Source organism: Leopardus geoffroyi, chromosome D1 (genome assembly GCF_018350155.1).
Source record: "Leopardus geoffroyi isolate Oge1 chromosome D1, O.geoffroyi_Oge1_pat1.0, whole genome shotgun sequence".
NCBI classification, from domain to species: domain Eukaryota; kingdom Metazoa; phylum Chordata; class Mammalia; order Carnivora; family Felidae; genus Leopardus; species Leopardus geoffroyi.
In genome coordinates, this window is record NC_059329.1 from 60,166,768 (window position 1) to 60,188,081 (window position 21,314).

Below are 21,314 nucleotides of genomic sequence, written 5' to 3' on the forward strand. Positions count from 1 at the left end.
TACTTAGTGTTATTCCTTTGTATCCTATGTCAGTTTTAGTTTCAGGGCTGAAAGAAATCAGATTTTGTGAAAATCTAATTATCTTAATTATGGTTTTTTGTTTGTTTGTTTGTTTTTTAACCTCTATTAGCGCCTGAATTCTGCCATTATCTATGACCGAGATTTCTCTTATAATTACTTTGGATTTAAGGTAAATAATGGGTTTTAAATAAGTGGGAATTCCTCATTAAATCAGCAAACAAGGTTTTTGTTTATGTTTTAATGATACAATTATAAAAGCAATAAGTTTTGGGAGTAGGATGGACCTGGGGGATTAGGTTAGGGTGGCGATGGTTGTTTGAATTCAGGAAAGATAGCTTAATCCATTTGCGGTTTTTGAATTTTACAGGTATTACTTGTGGATTACTTAAAGAGATATGTAGATACTTGGCTAGAATTATTCCGTATTATTCTATTTATGTAACAACTATTTATTGAATCCCTACCATGTACAAAGTGCATTTTAAGGTACTTTTGTGTTGATAAACAGTATTGTGCAATGATTGAGAACATGAATGTCAGGCCATCTGGGTTCAAATCTCTGCTCTCTTATTTAGCTGGTTAATTTTTTTTTTTTTTTTTTTTTTTTTTTTTTTAGCTGGTTACTTAATCTCTCTGTGCTTATTTCCTCACCTTTCGAATGGGGATAATGATAATAAAATTTCAACAATAAATTCTCTTGAGAATTAAATGACTCTGTGTGTGTGTGTATTGCTTACATCAGTGCCTAGCTTTACAACAGCACTTTGTAAGTATTAACCATAATGATGATGATGACGGTGAATACCACGACTTCTGCATTTAACATTTTACACATTAATATAGAGCTGGCTTTTTCTAGAAGTTTTCATGTAGTCTTTTCCAAAACAGAAGGCCAATTGATAATGTTCCAGACTGAAGCTAGTAAAAGTATATATGCTGTTATTCTCATTTAAAATAATACAAAAACTGAGAATATTTCAAGAGATTGCCTTATTGGGAAAGCTGTATTGTGTCTTTAAAAACTGTGCTCTGGAAGTTTTTTGGTTGCTTTGCTTTTTCTAGACTCTGGAGCGGTCCTATTTGTTGAAGATCAATGGAAAAGGTGAGAAATGAACATGTTTGTTATATTTTCTGTTTATTATATTGAATATAGACCTTTGAGCTATTAGCCTTAACATTTCTATTTGAGCACTAACATTTTTTTTTTTAAGTTTTTTAAAATTAATTATTTTTTAATTTACATCTTAGTTAGCATATACTACAGCAATGATTTCAGGAGTAGATTCCTAATGCCCCTTACCTGTTTAGCTCATCCTTCCCTCCTGTAACCCCTCCAGCAACTCTTTGTTTGTTCTCTATATTTAAGAGTCTCTTATCTTTTGTCCCTCTCCCTGTTTTTATATTATTTTTGCTTCCCTTCCCTTATGTTCATCTGTTTTGTATCTTTTTTTTTTTTTTTTTTAATTTTTTTTTTTCCACGTTTATTTATTTTTGGGAGAGAGAGAGAGACAGAGCATGAACGGGGGAGGGGCAGAGAGAGAGGGAGACACAGAATCGGAAACAGGCTCCAGGCTCTGAGCCATCAGCCCAGAGCCTGACGCGGGGCTCGAACTCACGGACCGCGAGATCATGACCTGGCTGAAGTCGGACGCTTAACCGACTGCGCCACCCAGGCGCCCCTGTTTTGTATCTTAAATTCCTCATATGAGTGAAGTCATATGATATTTGTCTTTCTCTGATTAATTTTGCTTAGCATAATACCCTCTAGTTCCATCCACATAGTTGCAGATGGCAAGATTTCATCCGCCATATGTATGTGTATATATATATATGTATATACATATATATATACACATATGTACATACACACACACATACACACACACACACACACACACACATATTCTTTATCCATTCATCTGTTGATGGACATTTGGGCTGTTTCCCTACTTTGCCTATTGTCAATAGCACTACTATAAACATTGGGATGCATGAGCCCCTTTGAAACAGCATACCTGTATCCCTTGGATAAATATCTAGTACTGCAATTGCTGGGTTATTGGGTAGTTCTTATTTATTTATTTATTTATTTATTTATTTAAATTTTTTTTTTTTTTTTTTTTTTTAATTTACACCCAAATTAGTTAGCATACAGTGCAACAATGATTTCAGGAGTAGATTCCTTAGTGCCCCTTACCCATTTAGCCCATCCCCCCCTCCCACACCCCCTCCAGTAACCCTCTGTTCTCCATATTTATGAGTCTCTTCTGGTTTTGTCACCCTCCCTGTTTTTATATTTTGTTTCCCTTCCCTTATGTTCATCTGCTTTGTCTCTTAAAGTCCTCATATAAGTGAAGTCATATGATTTTTGTCTTTTGCTGACTAATTTCACTTAGCATAATACCCTCCAGTTCCATCCATGTAGTTGCAAATGGCAGGGTTTCATTCTTTTTGATTGTCGAGTAATACTCCATTGTGTGTGTGTGTGTGTGTGTGTGTGTGTGTGTGTGTGTGTATACACACTACATATTTTCTTTATCCATTCATCCATTGATGGACATTTGGGCTCTTTCCATACTTTGGCTATTGTTGATAGTGAGCACTAACATTTTTAACTTTAGATTTGGTTTATGATTAACTGTTGGTGCTTATTGGTATAAAGTTTTTTAAATTGTCTTTGGTGTTCCTGTTTTGACTCCAGTGCATGTCTCAGCCTAGTTTTTCTGACATGTCCCATCATGTGAAACTCCTTTTGTTTTTAGTGGCTGAAAGACCACAGCATATGTTGATGAGGGTATCTGTGGGGATTCATGAAGAAGATATTGATGCTGCTATTGAAACATATAATCTTCTTTCTGAGAAGTGGTTTACCCATGCCTCTCCCACTCTCTTCAATGCTGGTACCAACCGCCCACAGCTTTCTAGGTAAGTGTCCTGTATGTTTGCTTTTAATGTTCTGAAATTGTTTTGATTAGGGAAGTAAACCTTGACCTGAAGAAACAAGGCAGTTAATCACATACAAATTAATGCAAATGAGGGAACAAAGCTGTAGTGATTCACTGATAGTATGATTTTTACATAGGAAATTCAAGAGCATCTACAGATAAATGATCAGAATTAAAAAGAGATTCTGACGAAGCATCTGGATATAAGTTCAATATTAATTAATGAAGTTTCCTATTTTAGCCCTTAGAAGATTAACTTTTAACGTGTATCATTTATAATACTGGAAGGTACCTAGGAATAGATCTAATAAAAGATGTGTAAGACTTTTAAGGAGAAAATTCTAAAACATAATTGAGGGACATTAAAACAATGGAGAGTGATTTTATATCATAAATGGATTTAATATTATAAAGATGTCAATTTTTCTCAATTTATGGATCCAGTCAAAATGTCAACATTCTGATTCCAAAATTTATTCAGAAGAGCAAAAGACTAAGAACAATTTAGTAGGCTTTTCAAAGATACCAGGTCCTAATCCCTGGAACCTGTAAATGTTAATTTATAAGGAAAAATTATCTTTGTAAATATGATTAAGAAGGATCTTGACATAGGAGGTTGTCCTGAATTATTCAAGTGGGCCCTAAATCCGATCAGAAGTATCTTTATAAGAGAAAGGCTGAGGGGGATAAGATACATACAAAAGAGAGGAGGCAATGTGAAGATAAAGGCAGAAATTGGAGTGATGTGGTTATAAGCAAAGGGGCTACCAGAAGCTGCAAGAGGCAGCGAATATTTCCCCTAGAGCCTCTGGAGGGAGTGTTCTTGATTCTGGCCCAGTGAAACTTATGTTAAACTTCTGGCCTCCAGAACTGTTTCAACCCAGCAAGTTGGTGGTAATTTTTTAGGGCAGCCACAGGAAACTAACATAAATAGCAATAGCAGGTTTTGAAGAAAAAGCCCTACCAGATTTCAAGACTACTCTAATGCTATGGCAATTAAGACAGTGTGGTATTTACCCTGAGATAAGTAAACCACAGGAATATAACAGCCCAGAAAGAGATTCAGGCTTATAAGGGAACTTGATGTATAATTGAGGTGTTACTGCATTTCACTGGGGGAAACGGTGTTAGGGAAATTGGTTATCCTATGGGGGAAAATTAGATTTCCCGTTTTCATTCCATATACAGAAATATGTTAAAAAAAAAATCTAAATGTGAAAGTAAAATCTTTTAGAACATTAGAGAAAATAGATAAATATTTTTCTTCCTACTTTTTACTATGAGTTTCAAATATTCAGAAAAGTTTGAAGGAAGGACAGTAAATGTCTATACACTCACCTCTGCCTAGATAAAAAAACTATTACCATTTTATCATATGTATATGTATGTATTTTTTATCTTTAAAATTTTTAAAAATTTTTTGATTTTTGGGGCACCTGGGTGGCGCAGTCGGTTAAGCGTCCGACTTCAGCCAGGTCACGATCTCGCGGTCGGTGAGTTCGAGCCCCGCGTCGGGCTCTGGGCTGATGGCTCAGAGCCTGGAGCCTGTTTCCGATTCTGTGTCTCCCTCTCTCTCTGCCCCTCCCCCGTTCATGCTCTGTCTCTCTCTGTCCCAAAAATAAATAAACGTTGAAAAAAAAAAAAAAATTAAAAAAAAAAATTTTTTTTTTGATTTTTTTGAAAGTAAGTTGTAGACATCATGACTCTTAATACTTCATCATGCATCTTAATGGGAGATTATATGTGATCTCAGAATGATGAAAGATTTCTTAAAGTAGGTATACTAGATAAAACATCATAAAGGAAAAATTGACTACATTAAAATTAAAAACTAATGTGAACCAAAAACAAAATGGAAAAACAAGTTTCAGCCTGACAGAAGATATTGGCAGTGTATGTTAACTGTCAAGGGATTACAAGAAAAAGACGGGCTCCTGGGTGGCTCTGTCAGTTAGGTGTCTGACTCTTGATTTCAGCTCAGGTCATGATCATGTTTGGTTAGTTTGAGGCCTGCATCAGGCTCTGTGCTGACAGTGTGGAGTCTGCTTGGGATTCTCCGTCTCCCCTTCTCTCTGCCCTTCCCATGCTCATGTGTTCACTTGCTCTTTCTCTCTCTCCCTCAAAAATAAATAAGCATTTAAAAAATTTAAAAATCAAAAAATATTTGTTTATTTTTGAGAGAGAAACAGACAGATTGAGAGTGGGGGAGGGGCAGAGAGAGGGAAACACAGAAACTGAAGCAGGCTCCAGGCTCTGAGCTGTCAGCGCAGAGCCTGACGCAGGGCTCAAACCCATGAACCGTGAGATCATGACCTGAGCTGAAGTTGGACGCTGAATTGACTGAGTCACCCAGGTACCCCAAACATTAAAAAATTTTTTAAAAAGTTGGGGAAGCACCTGGGCAGCTCAGTCAATTAAACGTTCGACTTTGGCTCAGGTTATGATCTCATGGTTTGTGGGTTTGAGCCCTATTTCAGGCTCTGTGCTGATAGCTCAGAGCCTTGAGCCTGCTTCGGATTCTGTGTCTCCTTCTCACTGCCCCTCCCCTGCTCACACTCTGTCTCTCCTATCTCTGCAAAAATAAACATTAAAAAGAAATAAAAAAAAAGAAAAAGACCTAAAACTAAATAGAAACATGGGCAAAGGATAAAATAATTCACAGAAGAAACTTGACTGGCCAGTAAACATGTGAGGTGATAAATAAACTTTGCTAGTAATTAGGAAAATGAAAGTTAACATAATGAGATATTTCATGCCTATCAGACTGATAAAAATTAAAAGGCTGGTAATACCAAGTGTTGGTAAGAATGTAGAACATAGGGAACTCTCATACATTGCTAAGTGAGTATACTTACCCATCCACTTTGGACAATCTTTAGTATAGTGGAACATAATGCATATCTTTTGACCTAGCATTTCCTGTTGTGGGTTTATCTTCTACAAAAATCCTTACACCTAACCCCCAGGAGATATGTTCAAGAATTTCCACAGCAACATTGTGTAGAATAGAAAACAAATTGGAAAATCCAAATGCCCATCTACAGGCAAATGGACAAATGTATTGGAATAGCCATACAGTGGAACAACTTATAGCAAAGAAAGTAAACTAACTAGTGACATGTACCAGTAGGAATGAACAATATTGAGTTAAAGCAAGTTGCAGAAGGATAAATGAAATTTAAAAATGTAGAATGTATATAAATGTTTTTAGAAGGTAGAAATGCATGGAAATGGTATGGGATTGCAGTTAGACTATATATGTAGTGTCGGTTTTCTTGATGTAGGTGATAAGTACAAAGTATATGTCATATTATTCTCTGTATCTTTTTGAATGTTGTCATATTTAATGGAAAAAGTCAATGGATAGAATTCATTTGAGTGGATGTATATTCAAGATAGTGAAGGGATCCTTGGTAGAGTAAGTAAAGTTCCTGAGGTAGGGAGCAGGATGAGATCCAAAGCACTAGTTGGAGGGGTTGTCTTCCAAAAGACTGTAAAGCAGCTAACTTTTGGAGGACCTGTCAAAGAATTGACCATTGGATAGATGTTTTTTTATTTCATAAATTTTTCTTGGCTTACTAATAGGTTGGAAAGACCTATTATTGATCTATGCTTAGGAATTTGCAGGAGAAAATGTGTTAAGGCACATCTGCAGTCTGATAAACATGTGAGTTAATATTTTTGACTTTATTGTAAGACTTCCTTCTAGGCTTAACATCTGGGATAGGCAGCAAGATATTTTTAAAATAATAGGATATGTTGATATGTCTTGTGTCATATCCAGTAAAAGTTTTTTTAATTTTTTTTCTAAAATAACTAGGAATTTTGTAAACTTCAAATCTTATTTGCCCAACTTACTGTTTTGGGGGTGTATAGTCAGTGTTGTTTCTCTGCTTTGTTTCATTTCCTTGCTGAATTGTGACTTTTTTTTCCCCTGTAGCTGCTTCCTTCTGAGTATGAAAGATGATAGTATTGAAGGCATTTATGACACTCTAAAGCAGTGTGCATTGATTTCCAAGTCTGCTGGTGGAATTGGTGTCGCTGTGAGTTGTATTCGAGCTACTGGCAGCTACATTGCTGGGGTAAGCTTCTGTGTTATGACTAAAAGATTGTAGGATAAAAAGATAAGCAGCTGGGCTTATCGTTGAGAGGGCATACGCTGGAGCTTTTGAGACCTGGGTCTCTGTTAAGTGCTAACTGGCTGTGTGACTTGGAGGGAGTCATTTCACTATTTCTAGCTTCTGGTTTATTTATTTATTTATTTTTTTATAATATATGAAATTTATTGTCCAAATTGGTTTCCATAAAACACCCAGTGCTCATCCCAAAAGGTGCCCTCCTCAATACCCATCACCCACCCTCTCCTCCCTCCCACCCCCCATCAACCCTCAGTTTGTTCTCAGTTTTTAACAGTCTCTTATGCTTTGGCTCTCTCCCACTCTAACCTGTTTTTTTTTTTTTTTTTTTTTCTTTTTTCCTCCCCCTCCCCCATGGGTTCCTGTTACGTTTCTCAGGATCCACATAAGAGTGAAACCATATGGTATCTGTCTTTCTCTGTATGGCTTATTTCACTTAGCATCACACTCTCCAGTTCCATCCACGTTGCTACAAAAGGCCATATTTCATTTTTTCTCATTGCCACGTAGTATTCCATTGTGTATATAAACCACAATTTCTTTATCCATTCATCAGTTGATGGACATTTAGGCTCTTTCCATAATTTGGCTATTGTTGAGAGTGCTGCTATGAACATTGGGGTACAAGTGCCCCTATGCATCAGTACTCCTGTATCCCTTGGATAAATTCCCAGCAGTGCTATTGCTGGGTCATAGGGTAGGTCTATTTTTAATTTTCTGAGGAACCTCCACACTGTTTTCCAGAGCGGCTGCACCAATTTGCATTCCCACCAACAGTGCAAGAGGGTTCCCGTTTCTCCACATCCTCGCCAGCATCTATAGTCTCCTGATTTGTTCATTTTGGCCACTCTGACTGGCGTGAGGTGATACCTGAGTGTGGTTTTGATTTGTATTTCCCTGATAAGGAGCGACGCTGAACATCTTTTCATGTGCCTGTTGGCCATCCGGATGTCTTCTTTAGAGAAGTGTCTATTCATGTTTTCTGCCCATTTCTTCACTGGGTTATTTGTTTTTCGGGTGTGGAGTTTGGTGAGCTCTTTATAGATTCTGGATACTAGCCCTTTGTCCGATATGTCATTTGCAAATATCTTTTCCCATTCCGTTGGTTGCCTTTTAGTTTTGTTGGTTGTTTCCTTTGCTGTGCAGAAGCTTTTTATCTTCATAAGGTCCCAGTAATTCACTTTTGCTTTTAATTCCCTTGCCTTTGGGGATGTGTCGAATAAGAGATTGCTACGGCTGAGGTCAGAGAGGTCTTTTCCTGCTTTCTCCTCTAAGGTTTTGATGGTTTCCTGTCTCACATTCAGGTCCTTTATCCATTTTGAGTTTATTTTTGTGAATGGTGTGAGAAAGTGGTCTAGTTTCAACCTTCTGCATGTTGCTGTCCAGTTCTCCCAGCACCATTTGTTAAAGAGGCTGTCTTTTTTCCATTGGATGTTCTTTCCTGCTTTGTCAAAGATGAGTTGACCATACGTTTGTGGGTCTAGTTCTGGGGTTTCTATTCTATTCCATTGGTCTATGTGTCTGTTTTTGTGCCAATACCATGCTGTCTTGATGATGACAGCTTTGTAGTAGAGGCTAAAGTCTGGGATTGTGATGCCTCCTGCTTTGGTTTTCTTCTTCAAAATTCCTTTGGCTATTCGGGGCCTTTTGTGGTTCCATATGAATTTTAGGATTGCTTGTTCTAGTTTCGAGAAGAATGCTGGTGCAATTTGGATTGGGATTGCATTGAATGTGTAGATAGCTTTGGGTAGTATTGACATTTTGACAATATTTATTTTTCCAATCCATGAGCAGGGAATGTCTTTCCATTTCTTTAAATCTTCTTCAATTTCCTTCGTAAGCTTTCTATAGTTTTCAGCATACAGATCCTTTACATCTTTGGTTAGATTTATTCCTAGGTATTTTATGCTTCTTGGTGCAATTGTGAATGGGATCAGTTTCTTTATTTGTCTTTCTGTTGCTTCATTGTTAGTGTATAAGAATGCAACTGATTTCTGTACATTGATTTTGTATCCTGCAACTTTGCTGAATTCATGTATCAATTCTAGCAGACTTTTGGTGGAGTCTATCGGATTTTCCATGTATAATATCATGTCATCTGCAAAGAGCGAAAGCTTGACTTCATCTTTGCCAATTTTGATGCCTTTGATTTCCTTTTGTTGTCTGATTGCTGATGCTAGAACTTCCAGCACTATGTTAAACAACAGCGGTGAGAGTGGGCATCCCTGTCGTGTTCCTGATCTCAGGGAAAAAGCTCTCAGTTTTTCCCCGTTGAGGATGATGTTAGCTGTGGGCTTTTCATAAATGGCCTTTATGATCTTTAAGTATGTTCCTTCTATCCCGACTTTCTCAAGGGTTTTTATTAAGAAAGGGTGCTGGATTTTGTCAAAGGCCTTTTCTGCATCGATTGACAGGATCATATGGTTCTTCTCTTTTTTTTTGTTAATGTGATGTATCACGTTGATTGATTTGCGAATGTTGAACCAGCCCTGCATCCCAGGAATGAATCCCACTTGATCATGGTGAATAATTCTTTTTATATGCCGTTGAATTCGATTTGCTAGTATCTTATTGAGAATTTTTGCATCCGTATTCATCAGGGATATTGGCCGGTAGTTCTCTTTTTTTATTGGGTCTCTATCTGGTTTAGGAATCAAAGTAATACTGGCTTCATAGAATGAGTCTGGAAGTTTTCCTTCCCTTTCTATTTCTTGGAATAGCTTGAGAAGGATAGGTATTATCTCTGCTTTAAATGTCTGGTAGAACTCCCCTGGGAAGCCATCTGGTCCTGGACTCTTATTTGTTGGGAGATTTTTAATAACCGATTCAATTTCTTCGCTGGTTATGGGTCTGTTCAAGCTTTCTATTTCCTCCTGGTTGAGTTTTGGAAGAGTGTGGGTGTTCAGGAATTTGTCCATTTCTTCCAGGTTGTCCAATTTGTTGGCATATAATTTTTCATAGTATTCCCTGATAATTGTTTGTATCTCTGAGGGATTGGTTGTAATAATTCCATTTTCATTCATGATTTTATCTATTTGGGTCATCTCCCTTTTCTTTTTGAGAAGCCTGGCTAGAGGTTTGTCAATTTTGTTTATTTTTTCCAAAAACCAACTCTTGGTTTCGTTGATCTGCTCTACAGTTTTTTTAGACTCTATATTGTTTATTTCTGCTCTGATCTTTATTATTTCTCTTCTTCTGCTGGGTTTGGGGTGTCTTTGCTGTTCTGCTTCTATTTCCTTTAGGTGTGCTGTTAGATTTTGTATTTGGGATTTTTCTTGTTTCTTGAGATAGGCCTGGATTGCAATGTATTTTCCTCTCAGGACTGCCTTCGCTGCGTCCCAAAGCGTTTGGATTGTTGTATTTTCATTTTCGTTTGTTTCCATATATTTTTTAATTTCTTCTCTAATTGCCTGGTTGACCCACTCATTCGTTAGTAGGGTGTTCTTTAACCTCCATGCTTTTGGAGGTTTTCCAGACTTTTTTCTGTGGTTGATTTCAAGCTTCATAGCATTGTGGTCTGAAAGTATGCATGGTATAATTTCAATTCTGGTAAACTTATGGAGGGCTGTTTTGTGACCCAGTATATGATCTATCTTGGAGAATGTTCCATGTGCACTCGAGAAGAAAGTATATTCTGTTGCTTTGGGATGCAGAGTTCTAAATATATCTGTCAAGTCCATCTGATCCAATGTCTCATTCAGGGCCCTTGTTTCTTTATTGACCGTGTGTCTAGATGATCTATCCATTTCTGTAAGTGGGGTGTTAAAGTCCCCTGCAATTACCACATTCTTATCGATAAGGTTGCTTATGTTTATGAGTAGTTGTTTTATATATTTGGGGGCTCCGGTATTCGGCGCATAGACATTTATAATTGTTAGCTCTTCCTGATGGATAGACCCTGTAACTCTTATATAATGTCCTTCTTCATCTCTTGTTACAGCCTTTAATTTAAAGTCTAGTTTGTCTGATATAAGTATGGCTACTCCAGCTTTCTTTTGGCTTCCAGTAGCATGATAAATAGTTCTCCATCCCCTCACTCTCAATCTAAAGGTGTCCTCAGGTCTAAAATGAGTCTCTTGTAGACAGCAAATAGATGGGTCTTGTTTTTTTATCCATTCTGATACCCTATGTCTTTTGGTTGGCGCATTTAATCCATTTACATTCAGTGTTATTATAGAAAGATACGGGTTTAGAGTCATTGTGATGTCTGTATGTTTTATGCTTGTAGTGATGTCTCTGGTATTTTGTCTCACAGGGTCCCCCTTAGGATCTCTTGTAGGGCTGGTTTAGTGGTGACAAATTCCTTCAGTTTTTGTTTGTTTGGGAAGACCTTTATCTCTCCTTCTATTCTAAATGACAGACTTGCTGGATAAAGGATTCTCGGCTGCATATTTTTTCTGTCTAGCACACTGAAAATCTCGTGCCAATTCTTTCTGGCCTGCCAAGTTTCAAAAGAGAGATCAGTCACGAGTCTTATAGGTCTCCCTTTATATGTGAGGGCACGTTTACCCCTTGCTGCTTTCAGAATTTTCTCTTTATCCTTGTATTTTGCCAGTTTCACTATGATATGTCGTGCAGAAGATCGATTCAAGTTCCGTCTGGAGGGAGTTCTCTGTGCCTCTTGGATTTCAATGCCTTTTTCCTTCCCCAGTTCAGGGAAGTTCTCAGCTATTATTTCTTCAAGTACCCCTTCAGCACCTTTCCCTCTCTCTTCCTCCTCTGGGATACCAATTATGCGTATATTATTTCTTTTTAGTGTATCACTTAGTTCTCTAATTTTCCCCTCATACTCCTGGATTTTTTTATCTCTCTTTCTCTCAGCTTCCTCTTTTTCCATAACTTTATCTTCTAGTTCACCTATTCTCTCCTCTGCCTCTTCAATCCGAGCTGTGGTGGTCTCCATTTTGTTTTGCATTTCATTTAAAGCGTTTTTCAGCTCCTCGTGACTGTTCCTTAGTCCCTTGATCTCTGTAGCAAGGGATTCTCTGCTGTCCTGTATACTGTTTTCAAGCCCGGCGATTAATTTTATGATTATTATTCTAAATTCACTTTCTGTTATATTATTTAAATCCTTTTTGATCAGCTCATTAGCTGTTGTTATTTCCTGGAGATTTTTCTGAGGGGAATTCTTCCGCTTGGTCATTTTGGATAGTCCCTGGCGTGGTGAGGACCTGCAGGGCACTTCCCCTGTGCTGTGGTGTATAACTGGAGTTGGTGTGCGGGGCCGCAGTCCGACCTGATGTCTGCCCCCAGCCCACCGCTGGGGCCACAGTCAAACTGGTGTGTGCCTTCTCTTCCCCTCTCCTAGGGGCGGGATTCACTGTGGGGTGGCGTGGCCCATCTGGGCTACTTGCACACTGCCAGGCTTGTGATGCTGGGGATCTGGCGTATTAGCTGGGGTGGGTAGGTAAGGGGCACAGGGGCTGGAGGGGCAGGCTTAGCTCGCTTCTCCTTAGGTGATCCACTTCAGGAGGGGCCCTGTGGCAGCGGGAGGGAGTCAGATCCGCTGCCGGAGGTTTGGCTCCGCAGAAGCACAGAGTTGGGTGTTTGAGCGGAGCGAGGAAGTTCCCTGGCAGGAACTGGTTCTCTTTGGGATTTTGGCTGGGGGATGGGCGGGGGAGATGGCGCTGGCGAGCGCCTTTGTTCCCCACCAAACTGAGCTCTGTCGTCCGGGGGCTCAGCAGCTCTCCCTCCCTTTGTCCTCCAGCCTTCCCGCTTTCCGAGCAGAGCTGTTAACTTATGACCTCCCAGACGCTACGTCGCGCTTGCTGTCGGAACACAGTCCGTCAGGCCCCTCCGCTTTTGCAGGCCAGACTCCGGGGCTCTGCTTGGCCGGCGAGCCGCCCCTCTGCCCTGGCTCCCTCCCGCCAGTCCGTGGAGCATGCACCGCCTCTCCGCCCTTCCTACCCTCTTCCGTGGGCCTCTCGTCTGCGCTTGGCTCCGGCGACTCCGTTCTGCTAATCCTCTGGTGGTTTTCTGGGTTATTTAGGCAGGTGTAGGTGGAATCTAATTGATCAGCAGGACGCGCGGTGAGCCCAGCGTCCTCCTATGCCGCCATCTTCTTCTAACCTTCTCTCTAGCTTCTGGTTTAGATTAGATGATCTGTCGGATTTTTTTGGCTCAGATTTTGGAATTTGGATTTGATGCGATAATAATAACAGCTATCATTTATTGATTGCTTATTATATGTTAAATTTGTTATAAAAGTTTAACTGAGTTACTCATTTAATCCTTGCTACAAGCCATACGATATGGGTACCATTAGAGACACATGGTAGGAACTTTACTCTTTACAATAACTTTGTGATTAAAGGCAATATCATCTTCATTTTACAAGTGAGGAATCTGAGGCTTAGAAAATTAAATTACTTCCAGAGATCAGTCACTTAATATGTAGTAGAGCCAGGATTCATGTTTTACAAGTTGGCTCTTTATGATGTAAATTTAGCCCTTTGCTAGTTCATTATTCATTGGGAGTCAAGATGAAGATACTGGATAAGAAAGACCTGGATTTAAATCCTATCTCCTCTACTTAGTAGTAATGCAGCCTAGCATAAGTTATTTTACATCTCTGGGTTTGTTTCCTCACCTGTAATGTGAAGAAAATATCTGACCCTACAGAAGAAAGTTAGGGAGTCCAGAAGGAAACTATTCTATTACATAGTGTTTTGGAGCACTTAACACACAATAATAGGGTGAGCCATTGCTCACTTATTTTTCTAGTCTGTTTAAAGGCTTACCTTAGAGTTAGAAGGATTATTTTAAAAATTTGATGAGGTATCTTTTAGGAGTCTTTGTGTTTTCTTATCTTCATTCTAGAATCCATTTATTGTTGAGAATCTCCATATATCTTTATTGTCTTCATTTATCCACTGTGTATAATTCTTACTGTAAGTTGCCTTTTGGGAAAAAGACACTGTAGTTGTGTTTTTATTCTACTCAAAGTATATCTTTATATAATGACCATTATAAGGTATGGAGGTTAAGTTCAGCTACCCTGGTTTCAGATTCTTTTGACTTGTAATTGTAAATTAGAGATGCAACAAGAACATTAAAACAACAATTAGGGGAAAACAATATTTTGTTTATTTTATATTGGGTATTCTGTTTATAAAGGGAGAGATGGAAAGCAGATAAAACTTTATATAGACTGGGAGAGCTCTTGTAACATATTCACTGTTGAGCCAATTTGTTCTTTTCCATGCTTACTTAGTCCCACTTTTCTCCTCCAGATGCCTTTATTCTTGGTCTCTCTTTCAGACTAATGGCAATTCCAATGGCCTTGTGCCAATGCTGAGAGTATATAACAACACAGCTCGATATGTGGATCAAGGTGGAAACAAGGTATGCTCTGTTACTTGGAGTCTTGGAAATTAGGACTAAAAATCTTTAACCATGAATGCTTAAAATAAGGTGATTTAGCATGTATATTTGTAATTACTTTGCTTTTTTTTTTACTTTCAAAATCAGTTTAATGAGGTGTAATTTACTTCAAAAATGCACACACTTTAAGTGTACAGTTTGATGCGTTTTGACAAACGTGTATACTTATGTAATCACTATACCAATCAAGATATAGAACATTTCCATTACTCCAAAATGTTTCCTCAAGCACCTTTGATTAATCACCCCATCACTCCCACCCATACATACTTTACCTTTGGCTCCAGGCAGCAAATGATCTAGTCAGCTTTTTTTTAATTTTATTTTTTAAGTGGGCTCCACACTCAGTGTGAGGCTTGAACTCATGACCCTGAGATCAAGAGTAGCATGCTCTACTGAGTGAGCCAGCCAGGTGCCCCCAGTCAACTTTTTTTATATGACAGTTTATTGGCAAAGAATTTCTAAAATTGTAACTTATATTGATACCTAATCTTGCATAGGAGTTGTAATAGTCTTGTAGGGGTTTTTTTGTTGTTTTTGTTGTTTAACAAAAACAAAACTCTGCCTGTTTCACAGAGGGAGAAGTAGAATTGAGAGAATTGGATTGTTTGCCCAGTGTTATCAGCAGGATAGTTTGCCACTTGAGGCTGCCTCTTATATATATGTAGACACACTGATTACCTGGTAGTTGATGAATTTCCTTTGATGGACTTTAAAAACAATCTGTGGAGATCTTGATATAAGGCATCACTTTTTTGGTCTTTGGTAAGAGCACAATTTATAATTGTCAGAATTAAAGTGATTTTCTTTGGGGTTGGCATACGTGTCATATAATGTAAAGTAGCTGGATGACAACTGAAAGAAGCTCCGTCTGTAGTTCACTGTGTCACTCTGGACAAGTTATTTCATCTTTCTTGTTCTTTCTTATCAATTGCTCTTTTTCACTCCTAGAATTATAAGAAAAATACTAGTACTTATATTTATAGTACTTTTATTTGTATTATGTCATTTAATTCCTTACTTGTAATGAAGATCAAAGGAGATATTATGAAAGTGCCTTGGAAAATATGAAGTTTCTTTGTTTCATTCTGATTTTGAAAAGAATGATGATGTATTTGCCTTTAGCGACCTGGGGCATTTGCTATTTATCTGGAGCCTTGGCATTTAGACATTTTTGAGTTTCTTGATTTAAAGAAGAACACAGGAAAGGAAGAACAGCGTGCCAGAGACCTTTTCTTTGCCCTTTGGATTCCGGATCTCTTCATGAAACGAGTGGAGACTAATCAGGTGAGAAATAGGTACCTGTTGGTAAGAACAACTTTATTCATATCAGTTTTCTTTTTTGTCATCTTAAATCATGCTTAGGAAGAGCCCACCTGCATGTTATGCTATGGAAGAATTTTAAGCAAGTTAAGAGATACCATTCCTACCTTCTTGGATTTTTGTTTTCTTTAAAAAAAATTTTTTTTAATGTTTATTTATTTTTGAAGGAGAGAGAGGGTGTGAGTAGGGGAAGGGTAGAGGAGGGGCAGAGGGAAAGGGAGCCACAGAATCTGAAGCAGGCACCAGGCTCTGAGCTGTCGGTACAGAGCCTGATGTAGGACTCAAATTCACGAGCTGTGAGATCATGACCTGAGCCGAAGTCGGCTTTAACCGACTGAGCCACCCAGGCACCCCTTGGATTTTTATTTTCTAAAGTAGATGCTATCAGACCTAAATGCTTAAAAGATCATGTATAAACAGGTAGAATTAGATGTTTGAGCCCGAGTCCAAAATGATCATTTCTGTAGCACATTTCCAAGAGAGTCTATAGAAGTCACCCTGTCCCTTGCAGTGTTCCTAATGGACTATGTGTGGTTGGTTATTTGAAGTTTCGTATGGGTTCTTCCCTTTGTAGGACTGGTCTTTGATGTGTCCAAATGAATGTCCTGGTCTGGATGAGGTTTGGGGAGAGGAATTTGAGAAGCTATATGAAAGGTATGGGAAAAATATGAAAGTAATCATTTTTAACCATATGTTTCTTTTATTTGGGGAATCCAAGTGTCAAAATATCATCAATCATTAGCCAGTTTCTAGGAATCTTCAGAAGCATCCAGTAGAGAATGTGATTAATAATATATTTTGGTCAGATTTGCTATCTGAATCTTCACCAAAATTGAGTTTCTATCTTCTTTCTTAAAACTTTGGGAGTTATAAAGAGGTTTTTAACTGATCCTTATAAAAATTAAGACAGAGAGTATTATTTTTGTCAGTACATTTGACAAAAAAAGAAAAAAAAGTTATGCTTTATATTGCACCCAGGAATCAAGAACAGTTAGGACACATGTCAAGAGTTTATTAAATAATAGTACAATAGTAGGAGATTTGACCACTTGGGGTGTTATTCCTTTTCCTTATGAAGGGTTTTGTTGATTTAGTGGAATTGGGGTATATTCAAATAGGTCCAGAGCTGTCTGATTTTCCTCTGTGGCTTTAGCTATAGTAAAATAAAGATCATATTCCTTCCCCCCACTCCCACCCTTTTAGCAAAACATAGTAAACAATTTAAGAGTTTTTGTAATTTTATATTTTAGTGTCTTCAAGTTGTCTGCAATAAAGATTTTCTTAAGGAATATTAAAATAATATTAGCTTTGCCTTTCAGTTATGAGAAACAGGGTCGTGTCCGCAAAGTTGTAAAAGCTCAGCAGCTTTGGTATGCCATCATTGAGTCTCAGACAGAGACAGGTACCCCGTACATGCTCTACAAAGATTCCTGTAATCGGAAGAGCAACCAGCAGAACCTGGGAACGATCAAATGCAGCAACCTGTGCACAGAAATAGTAGAGTATACCAGCAAAGATGAGGTAGGTAGAAAAACTTCTGCCCAGAGTACTGAGAGAAGAATCTTAGGCAGTTATTGTTTGTGCATCCCTCACTTGATTTCACTTGAGGTTGGGGAAGGGAGTTTTTGTAGTTTGTTGTAAATAGAAGGGCACTAAAGTAGAGATTGTAAGGGAACAGGTGTGATCTGTGCCCTCAAATATCTTACAGTCTAAGCCATGTAGAAAAGATTTAATCACCTTTTTATTACACACACATTGTTGTAATAATCTTTACTCAGTGTTCAGTCATGTTGGTTTAGGACAAACACAAAAATGTGTCAGGATGTTCATTCAGTTTAAAGTATGTAATAAGCAGGTGGAGAGTCTTTTCAGTGAATGGTGAGACAAAATTCTAATCTCAGATCTTTAAGGCAATTCACAGAAGAGGTAAGGATAGAAATGGGACATAGATTTGGTTTCTTAAAAAAGAAGTTTATGGACAGGCTTTCCATTTGGGAAGAATAGCCTGTCAGATCAGAGACAGGAATAGGTTTTATGCAGTGTGTATCAAATAAGTTTGTTCTGATGGAACAAATACATTATGGTTTGGTATATGGAGAGATGGCTATAGCTGAGGGAGGGGAGATAGTAGGTGAAAGCTGGCATGTCGCAGAGGTAGGAAGCCCTTGTAGGTTCCTGGAAGGAAAATAGCATCAAAATGCTAGGATGAGAAGGATGGTTATTGTTTCTGGTGATAGAGTGTTTTGGTGTGAGAAGAGGTTGGAGGTTAGCTAAGGAGATTGTTGTAGTGGTTGAATGACAGGCTGCTTGGATGTTGGATATAAACTATAGAAAGGAGGAGGAAGCCTCCTTCCCTAGCCCCTGGCAGCTTCTACTAATCTGTTTCCTACCTCTGGATTTGCCTCTTGTGGGTGTTCCATATAAACGGAATCATATAATATGGTGGTCTATTGTGTCAGGCCTATGTCACTTAGCATGTTTTCAAGGCTTATCTGTGTTGTAGTATGTATCAGTACTTCATTCATTTTCATTCATAATCCTTACAATGCCCCATGAGGTCATGCACAACTGGGGATGCCCATCTCATCTACTGTTACTTTCCCTCCTTGCTCATTGTGCTCCAGCCCTACTAATTTCCTTGCTGTTCCCAAACATATCAAGCACACTCTTTCCTCAGGACTTTTGCTGTTTACTTTACTTTGAATATTAAAATGCTCTTCCCCCCCACCCCCCAGATAGCTACATGGCTTGCTATCTAACCTATTCTCAGTGATGTCTTCCTTGACAACCGTATTTAAAAATGGCATCCTTCTGTCCTTATTCCTAGAACTCTTTTGTCTTTTCCTCCCTTATTTTGCTCCCTAGCATTTATCAGACTCAATTACCGGATTATGTGATTTGAGTTATACTTTATAAATGGGTACTTAGGCAACTTGTGTAGAATTGAGTAGATATGAAGGGCATGAGGGAGTCTAGGTGAGAGGAGTTGAGAGTTTGGGTTAGGATAGTCCTAATCAAAGCGGAAAAGAAAATATTCATCTAACATTATTTAGCATTTATTATATGCGAGATGTGGTACCAGAACTAAAAATATAAGGGTAAATAAGATATGATTCTTTCCTGGAGAAGCTTATCACCTAGTGTAGTGTAGTGGAAAATCACCTGAAGAGCTTTTTCAGAATTCACAAACTTGGATCTCCTGTTGTTAAAGGCTTATCAGAATCTCAATTAGAGTAAGGTAGGAATGTGTAATTTGGAAAAACGTTCTATAGTGATGGAAGTGTTCTGTATCTGGTGGCTGTTGAGCTCATGATATATGATCATTGCAACTGAAAAACTGAATTTTTTATTTTATTGAAATAGCTACATGTGGCTAGTGGCTGGTATATTAGACAGCATACATCTCCTGACTGAGACGAATATACATAAAAAATTATAGCACAATGGGATGTATGTCTGGTCATAGAGCCATGGAGTATGGAACACAGATTCTCTCTCCTTCTTACTTATTTCACTGGTGCGTGTTATAACTCACATGTGAATAGGTATTGGGATTTAGAAATGAACAATGAAGAGGGAGAAGATAAAGATAAAAATTTTATAATTTAATATCATAGAGCATTAGAGGCTTACATGTTGCTATCATTGACATGGGGAAGAAATAAAAATTGTGTGATTCTTGACCCCTTTTCTTTGCATTCCAGGTTGCAGTCTGTAACTTGGCTTCCTTAGCCCTGAATATGTATGTCACGTCAGAACACACATATGACTTTAAGAAGTTGGCTGAAGTTACCAAAGTCATTGTCCGAAACTTGAATAAAATTATTGATATTAATTACTACCCTGTCCCAGAGGTATGAATAGATTTTTTGCTTATTGGTAATTATCGAAATCCAAGTTGGAGGGAGTGTATCACGGTCTGCCAGTCATCATTTAAATGTCTGTCAGTGGAATGGTGTGAGAAAATGGAGATAAAAAGAGAGAGGGTATCATTTGGTGCAGAATGTTGCCTTTTCTATTCAGTAATGTCTCTTTCTTTAAATCTGTTGGCACAAAGGCATGCTTATCAAATAAACGCCATCGCCCCATTGGAATCGGGGTACAAGGTCTGGCAGATGCTTTTATTCTGATGAGGTATCCTTTTGAGAGTCCAGAAGCCCAGTTACTAAACAAGCAAATCTTTGAAACTATTTATTATGGAGCCTTGGAAGCCAGCTGTGACCTGGCCAAGGAGCATGGCCCTTATGAAACCTATGAGGGCTCTCCAGTCAGCAAAGGAGTAAGTATATGGATAAAATTTCTTTTTGCTTATAAGTTCCTGTAGTAGGCTGAATGGTTGCCCTCAAAAAGATATGTTTACATCTTATTGCTGGAACCTGTGAATGTTATCTTTTTGGTTTAAAAAAGTCTTTGCAGATATAATTAAGGATTTTGAAATAAGATTATCCTGGATTTTCCAGGTGGGTCCTAAATCTAGTGACAGTATCCTTGTAGGAGACAGAGGGGAGGAGGAGGCAACATGACGATGGAGGCAGAGACCAGAGTAATGCATCCACAACCCAAGAATGCTGATAGTCACTAGAAGCTGCAAGAGGCAAAGAACAGAATCTGCTCTAGAGCCTCTGGAGGGAGTGTGGCCCTCCCAACATGTTCATTTTGGGCTTCTGGATTCCCGAGCTAGAAGAGAATAAATTTTTGTTATTTTAAGCCACCAAATTTATGGTAATTTGTTATACCAGCCATAGGAAGCTAATATGGTACTTTTGTTCTCTAGAGTTAAAAAGATACTTTTTTTTTTTAAGATTTAATTTTTAAGTAATTTCTGCACTCAACATGGGGCTCAAATTTAACCCTGAGATCAAGAATCGCATGCTCCACCAACTGAGCCAGCCAGACTCCCTTTATCGTAGGCAAAGTTCTTTTATTTATTTATTTTTTTTATTTTTTAAGATTTTTATTTTAAGAAATCTCTGTACCCAACGGGGGCTCGAACTTACAAACCCGAGATCAGTAGTCCCACGCTCTATCAACTAAGCCAACCAGATGCCTCACCCCTTTGTTTATTTAAAAAAAATTTTTTTGACATTCATTTATTTTAAAAGAGAGACAGAGCATGAGCAGGGGAGGAACAGAGAGAGGGAGACACAGAATCCGAGGCAGACTCCAAGCTCTGAGCTGTCAGCACAGAGCTGATGTGGGGCTCAAAGTCATGAGCCATGAGATCATGACCTCAGCCGAAGTTGGACGCTCAACCGACTGAGCCACCCAGGTGCCCCTCCCTTTTATTTTAATGTTTTATTTAGAACTAGTCATTGGTAAAAGTGACCTAAGAAGAATGCTAACTGTATTAGTTTTCTTTCGCTAAATATAGTACATTAAAACAACATATGTTATCATCGTTTCCTTGAGTCAGGGTTCCAAGCTTGCCTTAGTTTGGGTCTCACAAGGCTATAGTCAAGGTGTTGGTAGAGGCTGGAGTCTCATCTGAAGCTCAGAGTCCTCTTCT

At 38.4% G+C, this 21,314-nt stretch overlaps 1 protein-coding gene across 1 annotated transcript in view; it reads left to right on the forward strand.

Annotated features, from left to right (window-relative positions):
- Positions 1-21,314, forward strand: part of RRM1 (ribonucleotide reductase catalytic subunit M1) — a 43,173-nt gene that overhangs the window by 13,292 nt on the left and 8,567 nt on the right. The window contains exons 5-14 of the mRNA XM_045484232.1: positions 131-190; positions 1,084-1,123; positions 2,784-2,946; positions 6,907-7,048; positions 14,363-14,446; positions 15,611-15,772; positions 16,383-16,462; positions 17,128-17,329; positions 19,513-19,662; positions 19,866-20,087. Coding sequence (XP_045340188.1) covers positions 131-190; positions 1,084-1,123; positions 2,784-2,946; positions 6,907-7,048; positions 14,363-14,446; positions 15,611-15,772; positions 16,383-16,462; positions 17,128-17,329; positions 19,513-19,662; positions 19,866-20,087 — 1,305 coding nt within the window. The remainder of the gene's footprint in view (positions 1-130; positions 191-1,083; positions 1,124-2,783; positions 2,947-6,906; positions 7,049-14,362; positions 14,447-15,610; positions 15,773-16,382; positions 16,463-17,127; positions 17,330-19,512; positions 19,663-19,865; positions 20,088-21,314) is intronic.